Source organism: Natrix helvetica (assembly GCF_964273705.1).
Source record: "Natrix helvetica genome assembly, chromosome: 11".
Lineage (NCBI taxonomy): Eukaryota > Metazoa > Chordata > Lepidosauria > Squamata > Natricidae > Natrix > Natrix helvetica.
In genome coordinates this window covers 11,047,961-11,063,947 of record NC_138562.1, presented here as the reverse complement: position 1 = coordinate 11,063,947, position 15,987 = coordinate 11,047,961, and the positions used below count along the sequence as shown (strand labels likewise).

The window sequence follows — 15,987 nt, the reverse complement described above, 5'->3', positions numbered from 1 at the left end:
GCAACCCCTGAGATATTGGAAGACTGCTATCATGTCTCCCCTAGTCCTTCTTTCTATTAAACTAGACATACCCAGTTCCTGCAACCGTTCATCATATGTTTTAGTCTCCAGTCCCCTAATCGTCTTTGTTGCTCTTCTCTGCACTCTTTCTAGAGTCTCAACATTTTTTGTATAGTGTGATGACCCAAACTGGATGCAATGTTCTTGATCCATGAAATGAAAAACTAACCTGGGTTTTCAACAGACATCAAAATTCCAACCCCAAAAGCAAACCAAGTTTAAAACCAACTAGGCTTATCTTTCAGTGCAAACATGCCTGCCAAGACATTAAACTTAACTTAGTTAAGTATGTTGACCAATGGCTAATGGTGGTCAGATGGTAGCCAACAGAGTTCTGTTTGGTCCTAGAAATGCTTTCAAAATTGGACTTCCAACTCTGTAGTCAAGGTATTAGGTTTTTTTGTGTGCCACGAATGTCTCAAAGTATGATCAAAAAGGGCAATATGATGGATGGGATGATGCAATCAAAACTCAGTTTAGTTGCTTTGCCTAAGGGTGCAAAAGTTTTAAAGCAAATAAATTCACAACATGGCATTGCACTTCCAAATGCTCTTCTGGTTAGAATTTGATGTAAGTTTCTTCTAAATAAGTAGAAGGCATGTCCTTGCAGCATACAGCTAATGGGCTCTCAAGGAACCGAGTGTAAACCAATATACACCAAGGAACGTCTTCAATGAATATTTCTCTTCTTAATTCATCCTTCTATGTTGTCTAAAATCCATAGGCTAGGCTTGGCTTATAATAAGCCAAGCTGAATGGGCTCCGTTTTAAGAAGCACATCTGGGAAAAAGGAAAGGGAATGGAAAAGGGACAATAAACAGCCAATTACTAGATTAATTTTATTGATCTGGAGTAGGAGTTGAGATCTTCTGTCTCAAGTACCAACTTCCTTGTTCAACTTCTGCTTGTGATTGGAAGTTGCCCTTCTAACAAGACTTATTTAGACTTTTGGAAGTTTCCCATAATGCTCCAATGAGCCTATGGCAGCATTCCAATACTCTAAAACAGGTAGTCATTGACTTTTGACCACAATTGGGACTGGAACATCCCTTGCTAAGTGATTCAGTTGTTATGCAACACCTTCTCCCATTGGCTTTACTTGTTGGAAGACTCCTGGGAAAGTCATAAGTGACCATCTTACTGGTTGTCTTGTGCCCAAATTTTGATCACATGACCATGGGCACACTGCAACAGACATCAGTGCAAGGACTGGTCATAAGTCACTTTTTTTTCACTTCCATCACAACTTTGTACAATTGTTAAATGGATGGTTGTAAGGTGAGGATTACCTGCATTCTAGTTTTCTGAAAAAAGCTCTAGTAGGTTTCATCACCTTCTTTTAACAACCCCATAATCCCTTGCAGGGTGGAGTCTGGGCAATTAATTGGAGCTGAGCGTTTACTGGCCAGATGCCCTCCCTGTCACCAATGTGGAGTTATATTCAGCAGATATATTCTCATTCTAGTAGGCTTCATGTGTAGGTTAACTCTAGAGACCCCAATCTGTTTCTCTCTGTGGCTATGCGACCTCTAGGACAATGTTTCTCAACCATGGTGGCTGTAAGATGACTGGAGCTGAGTAACTTTGGAAGCTGATGTCCATACCTCTTAAAGCCACCGAGGTTGAGAAATGGTGCTCTATAGTCCAGAATATTTAATCCTCAAAGTCATGCAGAAATTTAAAAAATGGTAACGTGGCACCTGATATCCTTTTGCTTACTGTCAAGCTCTGCTCACCCCTTCTCCGTGTTGGGCAGTGAGGTTATGCAAGAGTTTTCTACTCCTACTTCCTTGAAAGTTGAGTAGAAACCTTTAGGATGGAACCTAGGTGAGCTCCAGTTTTGAAGAACAAATGTGAATTGCAATCTGGCAACATCTGCGGGACAGAGATCTGCTTATTACTTCTACTACTACTACTAGTGTTCCTGAAGAGATAGAGACTTCCACTAAGTTTTTGAATGAACATGAGATGGAGGATGAGTTCCTACTCAACAGGATAGGTTTAGAAGGATCAGGGGTGATTAGGAGAACCCATGTCTCTTACTGGCCTTGAATTCCCTGTTCAGTGATAATGCCTCAACAGGATGTAGGTTTCTTTTTATTGCAAAGGTTCTCAAATCATAAATCTGAGGATCTTTATTCAATAGCACAGTGTAAATATAGACAGCCATTGGTGTTCAGTTTGGCTGTTTTTTCTTTTGTTATTCTGTCTTGAGGCTGCAAAAAGACAAGATCAGAATTTTGCCGTTGGTAGGTTTCTGGCCTTTAAATTCACAGTGGACATTTGCTGACACCCGGAATAGCTACCGATTTCCAGAAATTACGGATTACGTTCTCGGCCCCCAACTCGTGACGGGCCAGAAGGGTGAGCAGAAGCTGCCTTTTGCGCAATCCTGCTCCCACAAACAGTTTTTCGTACCTTAATTCTTCTCTGTCACATGAACGTACAGGGGTGTGTCAGTGCACACACACCCTCATGTGTGTCTTGGGTCAATCTTCCGAAAAGCAGGCACAGTTTTGTAAGAATAGCACAGCATTTCAACAGCATGTTGAGCCTGGACAGCCCAAACGGAAAGCAAGTGGTTTTCCTGGGATAAAATGCTGCATACTTTAAGGCACGCCAAAAAAGGTGAGGGGTGGGGTGGGGGAAATTTAACGTTTCCATTTCTAGACTTTGCCAAGCTCTCTTTGTATCTCACAACCCAGGTCGTTTCTTGGAAATGCTGAACGGTTAAACCCTCTTTTCCTAAGAGCGATGGGTCTTTTCTTTTATTCTTTTATTCTTCTTTTTTTCTCTTTTTCATATTTAAAATTTCCACTCTTAAGAAAGAAAAAAAAGAAAAGGAGGGGAGGGAAATTTATGAGGATGGACGTCTCTGGAAATATTGTTTTTTAAAAAAATAAAACCTCAGCTTTCACGTTCCGTTTTATATACCTAGATACGAGCAAGCGCAGCTATATCTACGTACATAAAAGAAAGAGGAATCCTGTTGACTAAACTTGTTCTTTTCAAAAATATGGGTAGGTGTACTGGCGTTTTATAAATATACTGCAGTTTTGTGTCGTTTTATGCCCGTTCGTCCTTCTATGTGCTGCTTCTTCACTAAAGCAGAATTGGAGGAAAAAAAACACAACCCAAAATAATTCCAGAAAAAGGGGAGTAAAAATAAATAAAGAAATCTGTCTCGTCATGCAATGCAGTAGGCATCCGATGGTACTAAATTCTTATCCAATCTATTTACAATAGAGCTGGATACATTATTGATACGGGTTACAGTGTTTTGTCACAAGGGATCGTCTCTCTCCCCCCCACCACCACCGTGGCTCTCCGCCCTTCTTCCGACAAGGGAGGGGGTGTCAGACGTGGGTCTCGATGAAGGAATGTGTGTGTGAGAGCAGAGAGGCCGTCATGGTGAGTTCAGAAGCTCCGTTCTGGGCTTTCAAAGCACCGCTGTACTCACAAATGTCCAGAAAAAACTCATAGTTCTTTATTTTCCATTCTTTGAATTTCTTGGACGTCAAGTTAGGTTCGTGGAGCAAGCTGTTGATCATGGCCAGATCTCCTTCCTTGGCCTGAGCGGAAAAAAGGAGAAACATTTCAGATGGGAAAAAAAAATCAATCCTAGGAACAACGTACTCCAGAAATGATGTGGAACTACAGTATTTTTCGGAGTATAAGACGCACCTTTTTCCCTCAAAAAAGAGGCTGAAAATTTGGGTGCGCCTTATACCCTGAATACAGCATTTTTGGCCTCCCGAAACCCTGCCCCCTTCACCAAAATGGCTGTGCAGAGCCTTATGGAGGCTTTCAGAGACCTCCTAGGGGCTGGGGGAGGGGGAATGAGAAAACAACGGGCTGTTTTTTGCTCATATTTCCCTCCCCCCACAAGAGCACTCTACAAGCCTCCTAAAGGCTATTTATGCCTTTAAAAAAAACGTGCAGTTTTTGGGAGGTTTGCAGAGTGCAACAACTTTAAAAAAAATAATTGCCTCTTGAAAACCTTGGTGCATTTTATACTCCGGTGCATCTTATACTCCAAAAAATATGGTAAATGAGTAGCTTCAGCAGTAGGGCTGGTCTACTCCACAGCAGAATACTGTGCCCAGGGGTGGGCTTCAAAAATTGCATCAATGGGTTCGTTGGCCCGTTGTTGGGTGGGTGTGGCCTAGTTGGCTTCCTGCACCGCAGTGGGTGTGTTTGTGTCTGTTTTGACATGTGCATGATTTATGCTTCATTATTATTCGTTTAATTTTGAAGTTTAATTTCGGCTTAAAGCGATCTCTGACGGTTAACCTGATGTCAAGGAGAGGAAATAAGAGGTAAGGAAAAGGGAGTGTGTAGGGGGGAAAGTAGGGGAATGAGATTACATGGACACAGCAAGGACAAAAGAATGAGTTGAATCAAATATTTAGATCCATTTGGGGTGAAATCCACAGCGTCTGGGCCGAAATGGGTGGGAGAAGCAAAGCAGAATGATGAAAGCAGTAGCTTCATGTCGTTACGTGAAGGAAAAGAGGAGGCAGAGTGGGAAGGTGGAGTCAAGTGAATCATTAGCCTGGAGTCATTACATTCCTGTTGTGGTCCAACAGGATCCAGTTGAGCTGCTGATGGACTTGGATAGTGAGAGATCATTTGAGTCTGCCCTGGACGATGTGGAGGACCCTGTGCAGGATTCAGATTCACAGCAGGGACCAGAGGGGTTGGTTGGCCACCAGGAGGTGCCTGAGGCATGGAGCAGTGGGGAGGATCAAAGGCAGTTTGTCCCTGATGCTAGATTGAGAAGGGCTGAGAAACGGCAGCAGCAATTACGTAGGGAGAGTCACAGAAAATGATTACCACAGGTGGTTGTGGATTGGCCCCTCCCAAGAGAGCTTATAGGTGAGACGTTGGGAGGGGACATTTGCAGGAAACAACCGTTCGAATTAGCAGTGAAGAAAGTCTATGTATTCTAGTTGTGTCTGCTTGTTGGGACTATCTGAGTGTTTTTCTTGAACGTGAGTTGTCTGGGCCTTCAGCCAAAGGATTTGTTATCGCAGCAAATTAAATAGTGGCAAACAGCCATGCCTGTGTTCTGGTTTATTCACAGGCATGGAGAGGGGGGGGTCAGAACACATTCCCATTAATGTTATAAGTCCAACCCCTCTTGAATTCTGTTGACCTTTATCAGGCACCAATTTAGTTTTGTACGTTAGTTGCCCGGATTCTTGTGTATAGGTTTCAGCAATAAATCTTCTGAACTGGAACTTATGTGTGATCCTGACCCTCCATGCCCGACATTATGTTCAAGTCTTGCCCTTTTCTGTCTTGGTGTCATGATGTTTCACCCAGGCCATAGAGGGGAAGATCTTTCGATGTGATGATAGAAATGCTCTTTCACTATCTGAATGACAGCAGCAAGGTCTTTTCATGGGTCAAATTGGCTTTCTCCTTGCTTGGACCTAGAGATGGCTACTAGATGGAGAATTGGTCTTTCTACATTCCTCTGATTCAGGGCAGGGGTGGGTTCATGCTGGCATTACTGCCAGTTCGGCGTGCAAAATATTTTTGTGCACGCATGCTCACTTCACTCTTGCGGACACCAGACACATGCTCCACGCCTGTGCACATTGGCACATAAAAACGTCTGCTCATGTGCAAAGCGTTAAAAAATGAAATAAATAAATAAATTTCTGCAATGAGAGGTGTTTTGCGCATGCACAGAATTGAAAACCAAGATGGCAGTGCCCTAGGAGAACTGGTTCAGGGGCATGGCAGGCCTGTGTCGCTACCAGTGCCAGGGACCTAGGCCGCCAAGTTACTACCGGTTCGTCCGAACTGATCCGAACCAGTAGGAACCCACCTTTGATCCAGGAGTAGAAAAACTCTCCGTTGTTACTATAACAAGCTATACAGCCCCTTTCACTGAATCTACTACAGGGGTAAGGTGTTCTTACTTTTAAGGTACTTTTGAGTACTCGGATGCGATGCAACTTTTCATTGACGACAGGGTCATTGCATCTCTTGACGAAGGACCTCCGGAATTCCTGCTTGGTGGAAGGACGTTGCTCTCCAAAGGCTGACAAGCTGGCTTGTTCCAAAGTCTTGTAGAGTTCATGAAGACCGTCTGTGCTCTTTCTTCGTTCTTCTACTTTTTCTAAAGAGAAGCAAGCCTGCTTTAGAAGCTAGATATATGTCTAATGAAGGAAAACAGGCAAAGTTAAAGATGTCATCCTTATTGTGCCGATGAATAGTGTAAATAAGAGCCATGTGGTCCAGTGGTTAGTGCAGACTAACTCTGCCCACTGCCAGGAGTTTGATTCTCACCAGCTCACGTTTGACTCAGCCTTCCATCCTTCTGAAGTTGGTAAAATGAGGACCCAGATTGTTGGGTGGAATATGCCGACTTTGTACACCGCTTAGAGAGGGCTGTAAAGCACTGTGAAGCAGTATATAAGTCTAAGTGCTATGGTTATTTGTCAGAGTATGAATGTTCATAGACAGGAATAGACATGGCAACAGGTCAGCCAATGGGAACTGTTTGGAAACTGAAACATAATATTTGTTTGTATGGAGCCATAAGAGACAGTTTTGGAGTCTGGGCATGGCTTAGACTTTCTGAACTGTATATAAGAGTTGGTTTGGCCTCTGTAACTTTGCAACATCAGTACCGTATCTCTCTACTCTGTAATGACTTGCTTCTATGAATATTGCTTTGTATTCCTGATTTTGTATGCTGACTTCTGATGCATGGTATTGTGTATAAAGAAGTTTCTTGTATATAATTGAATCCTGCTGAAGTTCATTTACTTGTGCGCTTGTCGAATGTGCTGCAAAACTCTGACATTGTTGCTATCTCTGTTTTAATCCCAATGAAATGTAAAAATAAAACCTACGAAAGAGACATTTTCTAACCTAGGTGAACTCTGGGAAAGAACTAAACCAAACCACAGAATATACAATCTAGACTTAAGGTCCTAATATCTAACAACCAGTCCTCAAATTATAACCACAACTGGGATCAAAATTTCCATTGCTAAGCAAAGTGGTTGCTAAGCGAGTTATGGCCAAATTTATGACCTTTTTTTGTCCATGTTGTTAAGGGAATCATGCAAGTGTTAAGTAATGTCCCCCTTTGACTTCGCTTGTCCAAAGCTGGCTGGGATGCTGATACGGTCATAAGTGTGAAAAACCATCTTAAGTCACTTTTTTTTCAGTGCCGTTGTTACTTTGAATGGTCACTAAATGAGCTATTGTAAGTTGAGGACTACCTGCAGCTTTCCTCCAGGAGTTGTAGGCACTTCATCTTTGGAGGTTTTCAAAAATAGACTAGACAATTATTTGACTGGGATAATATAAGTCTTCTTACTTGGTCAAGGGGGATGAGCTAGAAGACCTTCGAGGTCCCTTCCAGAACTTCCAGCCTAAGTTCTGTGTTCTACTTGTTCTACCAGATGTTCCGTTGCCTCAATTACTGAAGATGACCCTACTTTTACAAATACCAGAAATTGTGTCATGCTGACTAGTGAGTTCATCTGATCCAGAAACTTCTACTCCGACTTAACTTTTCAAGACCTCACATGGAAACCTTTTGTAATTCTGCTGCCTGTAATGGAGATGTCATGTTTTGACATGAACAAGGAGCAGAAGCCTGATCGCTCAGTTTCATTGCTTCCATCACTCACACTATCAGAAGTCCCAGCTATTTTAATCTCTTACCATCTTCCCCCAAATTACTCGGCTTTTTAATGGCCAGCTCCTCTTCCGACCGCTCTTCGGAGATCCCACTCGTTTTTACTCGCCCTTTGATCCGGACGTCGCGATTTCGAGGAAGGCTTTGACTCCTTTGCTTCTGGGGCCTGGAATGCGAACTCTGACCTTTGTAGCACTCGACCAACGGGAAAGGACCATCCTGATCATGATTATGGCGTCTCTGGACGGGTAAGGTGGCTTGTCGCCGCCTCTCCGGGGACACCCCGAACCTCTCGTTCACATAGTCTGAGTCAGTAGGAACAGTCTGCAGGAAATGGAGTCCCGAACTGGTCAACGGCGTCTCTATAAGATCCTGCCATGAACGTCGTTCTCGGTAGGGAGGTCTAGAACCTCCTGCAGAGTGTGTGTTCCCTGTTGGATCCTGTCGGGATTCCTCTGCAGAAGAATGGGAATAGGTTGATTCACTGGAGAAGTGACGGCCATGTTTTGGCTCAGGGAATGGACTCGAAGAATTCATCTGCAAATGAATAAAACACCCCATTGTAAGATATAGTTATGGAAAGACACTGGAACCATACAAGATAGACTCTTCAGAGGTAAATCCTTTTCTTTCCCACAATAGGCTGTTACTGAGCTACGGTGGTGGCACAGTGGTTAGGGGGCAGTACTGCAGGCTGCTTCTGCTGATTGCTGGCTGCCTGCAATTTGGCAGTTCGAATCCCACCCGGCTCAAGGTCGACTCAGCCTTCCATCCGTCCGAGGAGGGTCAAATGAGGACCCAGATTGTTGGGGGCAAGAGGCTGACTCTGGAAACTGCTTAGAGAGGGCTGTAAAAGCACTGTGAAGCGGTATATAAGTCTGAGTGCCATTGCTACTGCTACTGCTTCTTGTAGAGTTGCTTTCGTGTTGGTAATCTCTGTTACTGAAATCTATTATCTCTGTTACATCCAGTTGACTGTTGTTTTCAGGTTCCCAGCACACATCTAGAAAGAGTTTCCATGGAGATTCTCCATCATCCAGGTCATGGTTGTCCCCAAACTGCTTTCTCTTTCTCTTTCTCTTTCTCTTTCTCTTTCTCTTTTTTCTTTCTTTCTTTCTTTCTTTCTTTCTTTCTTTCTTTCTTTCTTTCTTTCTTTCTTTCCTTCCTTCCTTCCTTCCTTCCCTTCCTTACATCCCCCTCTCTCTTTCTTTATTTCCCCCCTCCTTCCCTCCCTTCCTTTCCTCTATCTTTCTTTTTTATTCCTTTCTGCTTTCTTTCTCCTTCCTTCCTTCCTTCCTTCCTCCCTCCCTCCCTCCCTCCCTCCCTCCCTCCCTCCCTCCCTCCCTCCCTCCCTCCCTCCCTCCCTCCCTCCTTTCTTTCTTTCTTTCTTTCTTTCTTTCTTTCTTTCTTTCTTTCTTTCTTTCTTTCTTTCTTTCTTTCTTTCTTTCTAACATGTTGCTTCTCATCCAAGAAGCTTCTTCAGTTCTAACAGAGCTAGAATGGAAAAAAAACTTCTTGGGTGAGAAGCGAAAGGTTTTCAAACAAAAATACCAAGGAAGTCCAGTTGCCTTTTGGGAAAAACACCTTTGGGACATCCAGAAAGGGAGAGAAAAAAGAAAAGAAAATGCAGAGTGAAATTCAGAGTGTTTTCATTTCACAACTTTCTGGACTCACCGAGGGGTTCCGGTGGTAGGAGTCAGAAAGCACAACGGATCCTTCTTGCTTCAACATTAAGGAGTTGTCAACGTCTTCCTGGTCACTTTCACTCCAATAATCTGTGAAGAAAAGGTTATCATTTTGTTCAGAAATGTCTGCTTTGCTAGCCAAGGTTTCCCAAAGGCTGCAGGAAAGTCAGATAATTTCAACTGCCTCTTTTGAACAACTAATTCCCAGAGCTTTGTCTTAAATCTAAGTATTTTCACCCATGTAGTATGGTTGTATTACTATTATCCTTTTCATCTTTTCTACTACCTTCTCTTATTGGTATCATGATGTTATTATGATTATTATTACTCTGCTGTTTTGCACGTACACGAAGAGCGTATGCACCAGAGACAAATTCCTTGTGTGATTGACTTATTTAGTCAATCACACTTGACTAAATAAGAGCTCTGTTCTGTTCTGCTCTTCTCTCTATTCTATTCTCCTCTCCTCTATTCTGTTCTGTTCTGCACTCCTCTGTTCTATTCTATTGTCTTCTATTCCTGTTCTGTCCTGCTCTACTCCTGTTCTGTTCTGTTCTGTCCTGTTCTATCCTGCTCTACTTCTCTTCTCTTCTCTTCTCTTCTCTTCTCTTCTCTTCTCTTCTCTTCTCTTCTCTTCTGTGCCATCAAGAAAAGAACCTCACCTTCATCTGCCCGAATATCCTTGTCATCAGGGGTGTAACCAATGGCAGCCAAACCTAGACGATTCATCCATCTATTGAAAGATTTGTAAAAAAGAGAAATGGGTTCCAATGGCTTTAAACCTTTAAACCCTCCTTATATTAAGCAGCGAGTGGAAAACTTGAAGTTGCTGGTGATGATAATGTTTTTAAATTTTCTTTCATTCATTCATTCATTCATTCATTCATTCATTCATTCATTCATTCATTCATTCATTCAATTTCTGTGCTATTTATTCAATTTCAACTAACTATTCCACTTTATATGCTCCTAGGACTCTCCTACTTTTTTCATCTTTCACAGGGCTGACTTAGAAGTTGGGAAATTGCATTCTGCAACATTTGGAGGGCCGGCTGCAAATGGATAATCCTGAAGCACAATGTGAAGTTTCCCATTTCACAACTCTTTGATACAACTTTAAATACAACCCAGAAAATAAATATTCCTGGGTGCTGCTTTCTGATTGGTTTTATTCTTAACCTCCGTCCATTCCTGCTGTCAAGGTGTTCTGACTCAGCTCCCCAAACACAACAGACCCTCTGATGTGAACTCAAAAGATTCCTTTATTAGGAGTGCCGGCAGCCCCGGTAAAAAGGTTTCTCTCTCACGCTAACAAGTCCGTCTGTCCGGAAGATGGATAGTTGTCTGCCATATCTATTCATCTCTGCTCCCCTGCCTTTTATCCCCAGAGCTAGGGTGGGGCTTTGCTTGCAGTGGTGTGTCTTTCTTCCCAAGGACCGGCCCATAGATTTCCACTGCTCTCCTCTCCTCTGCCTTCTGCATGTCAGGCACTGGGCCCAGCTGTTCCTCCTCTTCCTCATCAGCCACCTCCAGACCTGGGGGCTCTTGACTCTCCATCTGAGGCTGACGGATGACCGAGGCTCCGCCTTTATCTCTCTCTCTGACAGTTCCACTCCCTCTTCCCCCTTTGAGCTCTCAGGTTGCCTTGATGCTGACCTTAACTCCCATGCCTCCTCCTCCTCCGATTCTGCTGCCGGAAGGGCTGGAGGCCAACAGGCCACAACACAAGGGCAGCAAAATAGTCATGTTGTAACTCATAGTGTTGGGGAGTTCAACATAAGTATCAGAAGATAAAAGAACACCATGCTTCCGTTCACTTGCTCTCTATCCCCAAACACGTATCAGAGTGAAATCAGAGTAAATCATGGATGACTATTTGTCTGACATGGTATATAGGGTTTCCTGCCTGAGAAAAGGGTTAGACTAGAAGACCTCCAGGATCCCTTCCAACTCTCTTATTCTGTTATTCTCACTCGATGTAGAATCTCCGAGCAACTTACCGGTTCATTTCTTCCAGGCAATCTGTTGCAAAGTAGAAGCTCTTGATTTTGGGGTGGCAAGCCTTGAAAGCACTAGGTGGAGAGGAAGAAGAAGAAGAAGAAGAAGAAGAAGAAGAAGAAGAAGAAGAAGAAGAAGAAGAAGAAGGAGAAGGAGAAGAAGAAGAAAATTGGCATCTATTAAAATGACAGCAAGTTGTCCACTTCTACTGACTTTTATTTATATGGTATTTATTTATTTGTATCCATCCTTTATTTTTTTTTACAAATAACTCAAGGCAGTCAACACACACAATGCTCTCTTCCTCCCATTTTTGCCACCACAACCACCTTGTGAGATGGGTTGGGCTGAGAGGGAGTGATTGACCCAAAGTCATCCAGTTGGCTCTCATGCCTAAGGCAGAGCTAGAACTCATCGTCTCCCGGTGATTGACCCAGAGTCATCCAGTCAGCTTTCTTGGCTAAAGCAGGACTAGAACTTATAGTCTCCTGGTGATTGGCCCAAAGTCACCCAGCAGGCTCTCATGTCTAAGGTGGGACTAGAACTCTCAGTCTCCTGGTGATTGGCCCAAAGTTACCCAGCAGGCTTTCATGCCTAAGGTGGGATTTGAATTCAAAGTCTTTTGCTTTTTAACCACTAGATTAAACTGGCTCTTTCTGAAGTCAAGTTACTGTTTGAATTTGGCGGTGACCAGATATATCCAGAACTTTTGAAACACAATTCACAGATTTCTGAATCATTAGTTACCCTAGGTAGATTTTTGAGAGCTTGGCATAACCCCAATTTTCTCTTCTTTGACATAGAATTTCTGCTCAAAATGTAAAGCTCTTCATTCTTCCAAAATTTTCCAAAGTGAGAACAACCTTGGAGACAGGAAGAAGAGCTGCAGTCAGGACAAGGGACCAAGAAGAAAAAAAAATCTGAATCCAAAATAGGATTGGGGATGGACAAAGAATCTTAGAGTTGACCCTCCCTATTTTTCTGGAACCTAAGGATCGAGGAGGGGATGGAGAACTTGCTTACAGACTTGCAAGATTCTTTTTACTATAACCTTACAATAAAGGCGCAAGGGTGGCTAAGATGCTGAACTTGTCGATCAGAAAAGTCAGCAGTTCGGTGGTTCGAATCCCTAGCGTCGCGTAATGGAGTGAGCTCCCGTTACTTGTCCCAGCTTCTGCCAACCTAGCAGTTCGATAGTATGTAAAAATGCAAGTAGAAAAATAGGAACCACCTTTGGTGGGAAGGTAACAGCATTCTGTGCGCCTTTGGCATTTTGTCATGCCGGCCACATGACCACAGAGACATCTTCGGACAGCGCTGGCTCTTTGGCTTTGAAACGGAGATGAGCACCGCCCCCTAGAGTTGGGGACGACTAGCTCATATGTGCGAGGGGAAACTTTACCTTTTATCTTTACAATAAAGGTAATATTAATATTTGCGCTTTTGGTTTCTTTGTCTGGACTACATTCAAACATTGACAATTAGGGCACAGATTTAGGCACCTTTCCAAATTAGCAAAATTTCCAAAGGCAGCGAATACAGATTTCACATGGACTATGGACACATCTTCCTCATTGATATCATAGGAGGTGTTTAGTCAGGAGGTAAGCATCAAATTATGCTCCTGGTGTGAGATTCAGACACGGCCCATAATAATTCTGCAGAGAAATGCAACGTTTCCAGTGGCTTTGAATGGAATCCCAGCTGGGGAATTCTGGGAGTTGAAGTCCACGCCTCTTAAAGCTGCCAGCGTTGAGAAATACCGGGAGAGACCGTGATAAAAAATACAGGTCTCAAATGGACTTCAGCAATCAGAGCCCGCTAGATGGCAGACAAGGCCAGTCAAATGGAGTGAGACAAAATAAAGATTTTCCTAGGACTCTGTCATGGGAGATTGGGTGCTTGCATTAATACGGACTGAAGCTGTCCCTTCAAATGCTGGACTCCACTTAAGCTGTGAAGTCCAGGATTGGAAGGGACAGCTTCAGTCCATACTACTGCAAGTACCCAATCTCCCCTGACAGAGTCCTAATTTTGTCTCACTTCATTGTAAATCTTCATCGCAAATCTCTACGTGTGCACCAACGTATAACAAGTGGTCCTCAACGTATAAGGGTAATTGAGTCCCGATTTACTGTTGCTAAGTGAGACCTGAGTTAAGCCAATCACTGCAGTTGTTAAGTTAGGAACACAGGTGTTAAATGAACCTGTCCTCCCCACAGACTTTGCTTGGCTGAAGGTCGCAAATAGGAATAACACTTAGACTTATAGACCGTTTTACAGGGCTTCACAGCCCTCTCTAAGGGATTTACAGAGTCAGAATCTTACCCCCAACAATCTGACGCCTCACTTTACCGACCTCGGAAGGACGGAAGGCTGAATCAACCTTGAGCCAGTCGGGATCGAACTGCTGAACTGATGGCAGCTGAAAGTTAGCAGAAATAGCCTGCAGTTCTGCATTCCAACCACTGCGCCACCACGGCTCTTGATCACATGACCCCGGGACACTGCAACTATCATGAATATGAGTCAGTTGCCAAGGATCCGAATTTTGATCATGTGACCATGGGGATGCTGCTTCAATGGCTTGTGTGAAAAATAGTCATTTTTCATAAGTAACTTTGAATGGTTTGGGTTAGGGTTATTGCAGTTAACTCTGCATTCCACTGCCAGCAGTTCGATCCTGACCAGCTCAAGGTTGACCCATCCTTCCATCCTTCCGAGGTGGGTAAAATGAGGAGCCAGATTGTTGGGGGCAAAAGGCTGACTCTGTAAACCGCTTAGAGAAGGCTGTGAAGTACTCTCTTCGTTGTTTTCTTGCAGATGTTTCATTATCTAAACTAGGTAACATCATCAATGCTAGAAGGGAGTCGGAGAGGAGGAGGAGGAGGAAGAAGAGGAAGAAGAGGAGGAAGAAGAGGACTGTGGGGTCCTTGGTACTCTCTGAGCTTGGTTGTTTTCTTGCAGACATTTTATTACCCAAACTAGATAACACCATCAGTGCTAGAAGGGAGTGGGACAGGAGGAGGAGAAGGAAGAGGAGCCTTCAAATGTGAAGCTCCTTCAAATTTGGTGATCCTGGGATTGCACCCCTAAAAGAAGCTTTGCACAATTTTTCATAAAGCACAAACAGATTTGTTGGGTCTGTAAGCCATTCGTATCTCTACTCTGCAGGTGATTCTGGTTCATACTTACTGTTTCCTTCTGCATTCAATTGCTCTGTCTATTCTGAACTCTGGTAAACTGATAAATCCTTCTGCTTTTTCATCCTGTGATTGGAGGAAGAAGAAAATGCCGCTGAGACAGAGCCAAGGTTGGCAGAGAAGTATCCCATATCTCCCTTCCATTACAGATAATTCGGTTGCCAGATCACCAAACATGCCACGGCAGGCGCCAATTCTGTTTGAAGATGGCCTTTTAAATCCTAAGCACTTTTGCAGGAAAAAAAGGTTAAGGTTTCAGTCTATTAATAACCACATGATGCTCAGGAATATAGAACCATAATGGCATTCAGTGAGGAATATGACTTTTGAAGCTGGTTTAATGTTACTTTCTGCAAGCCCAGGCCACAAGCAGAACCAGAATGAAAGGCCCTTAAGCTCACTGATTGACAGCTGTGATGTGAAGATGAATCTGCCTTTGGCTTTTAGAAGGCACAAGTCAGAAAAAAGCTTCGAATTGTTTTCTGACCGAGAACAACTCCCGAGAGGAGAGGAAGGGTAGGGAAGAGAAGAGAAGAGAAGTGAAGAGAAGAGCAGACTGGAGAAAAGCAGAGATAAGAGTGATTGTGCACATTGCTGGATTCGATCTAGCTCAACAATTTCATGTCTCCTAGGTGCACTATGTGTTATACCTATGGAATACAATGTTTTACTTCTATCCAACAGTGTCTTTAATGCAGTGGCGAGTTTCAAATTTTTTTAGAACCTCTTCTGTAGGTGTGGCCTGTTTTGTGGGAGTGGCTTGCCGGCCATGTGACCGGGTGGGAGTGGCTTGCCAACCATGTGACTGGGTGGGAGTGGCTTGCCAGCCATGTGACTGGGTGGGTACGGCCAACTTGTAAAATGTGGTGAAACTCACTTAACGACGCTCTTGCTTAGCAACCAAAATGTTGGCTCAGAAACTCTGGCATTTGAAGCACGCAAGTCTTAAAGCTGTCAAGTCACATAGATTTTGTGAATCTATGTGATGTAGATAAAAATTAAAATAAAAAATAAGCCTAGTTTCATTTAAAAGAAGTTTACAGTGAAATTGTTTGAACTGTGAAATTTTCATTTGGTTTGTCTAATGCTCAGTGCTCCTGATTTCCTGGATCTCCCCTCTCACTCTCTTCATCCATCATCCATCCTTTCATCATCTGTCCGTGCATCCATCCATCCGTCCATCCATCCATGCATCCATCATCCATCCATCATCCATCCTTTCATCATGTGTGCATCTGTCCATCCATCCACCCATCCATCCATCCATCTATCCATCCATCCATTATCCATCCATCCATTCATCATCCATCCATCCATCCATCCATCCATAATCCATCCTTTCATCATCTGTCCATCCATCCATTCATGCATC

General features: G+C 43.4%; 1 protein-coding gene across 6 annotated transcripts in view; it reads right to left on the bottom strand.

The window, feature by feature from the left end:
- Nucleotides 1–419: 419 nt before the first annotated feature.
- LOC309397768 (connector enhancer of kinase suppressor of ras 2-like) overlaps nucleotides 420–15,987 on the bottom strand; it is a 341,564-nt gene continuing 325,996 nt past the window's right edge. For all 6 annotated transcript variants that reach the window (XM_081964086.1, XM_081964088.1, XM_081964087.1 and 3 more), the window contains 7 exons: nucleotides 14,608–14,681; nucleotides 11,415–11,486; nucleotides 10,077–10,147; nucleotides 9,404–9,504; nucleotides 7,756–8,266; nucleotides 5,994–6,193; nucleotides 420–3,632 (listed from right to left, as the gene is read on the bottom strand). In XM_081964086.1, the coding sequence (XP_081820212.1) occupies nucleotides 3,417–3,632; nucleotides 5,994–6,193; nucleotides 7,756–8,266; nucleotides 9,404–9,504; nucleotides 10,077–10,147; nucleotides 11,415–11,486; nucleotides 14,608–14,681 (1,245 nt within the window). In that variant the 3' untranslated portion in view covers nucleotides 420–3,416. The remainder of the gene's footprint in view (nucleotides 3,633–5,993; nucleotides 6,194–7,755; nucleotides 8,267–9,403; nucleotides 9,505–10,076; nucleotides 10,148–11,414; nucleotides 11,487–14,607; nucleotides 14,682–15,987) is intronic.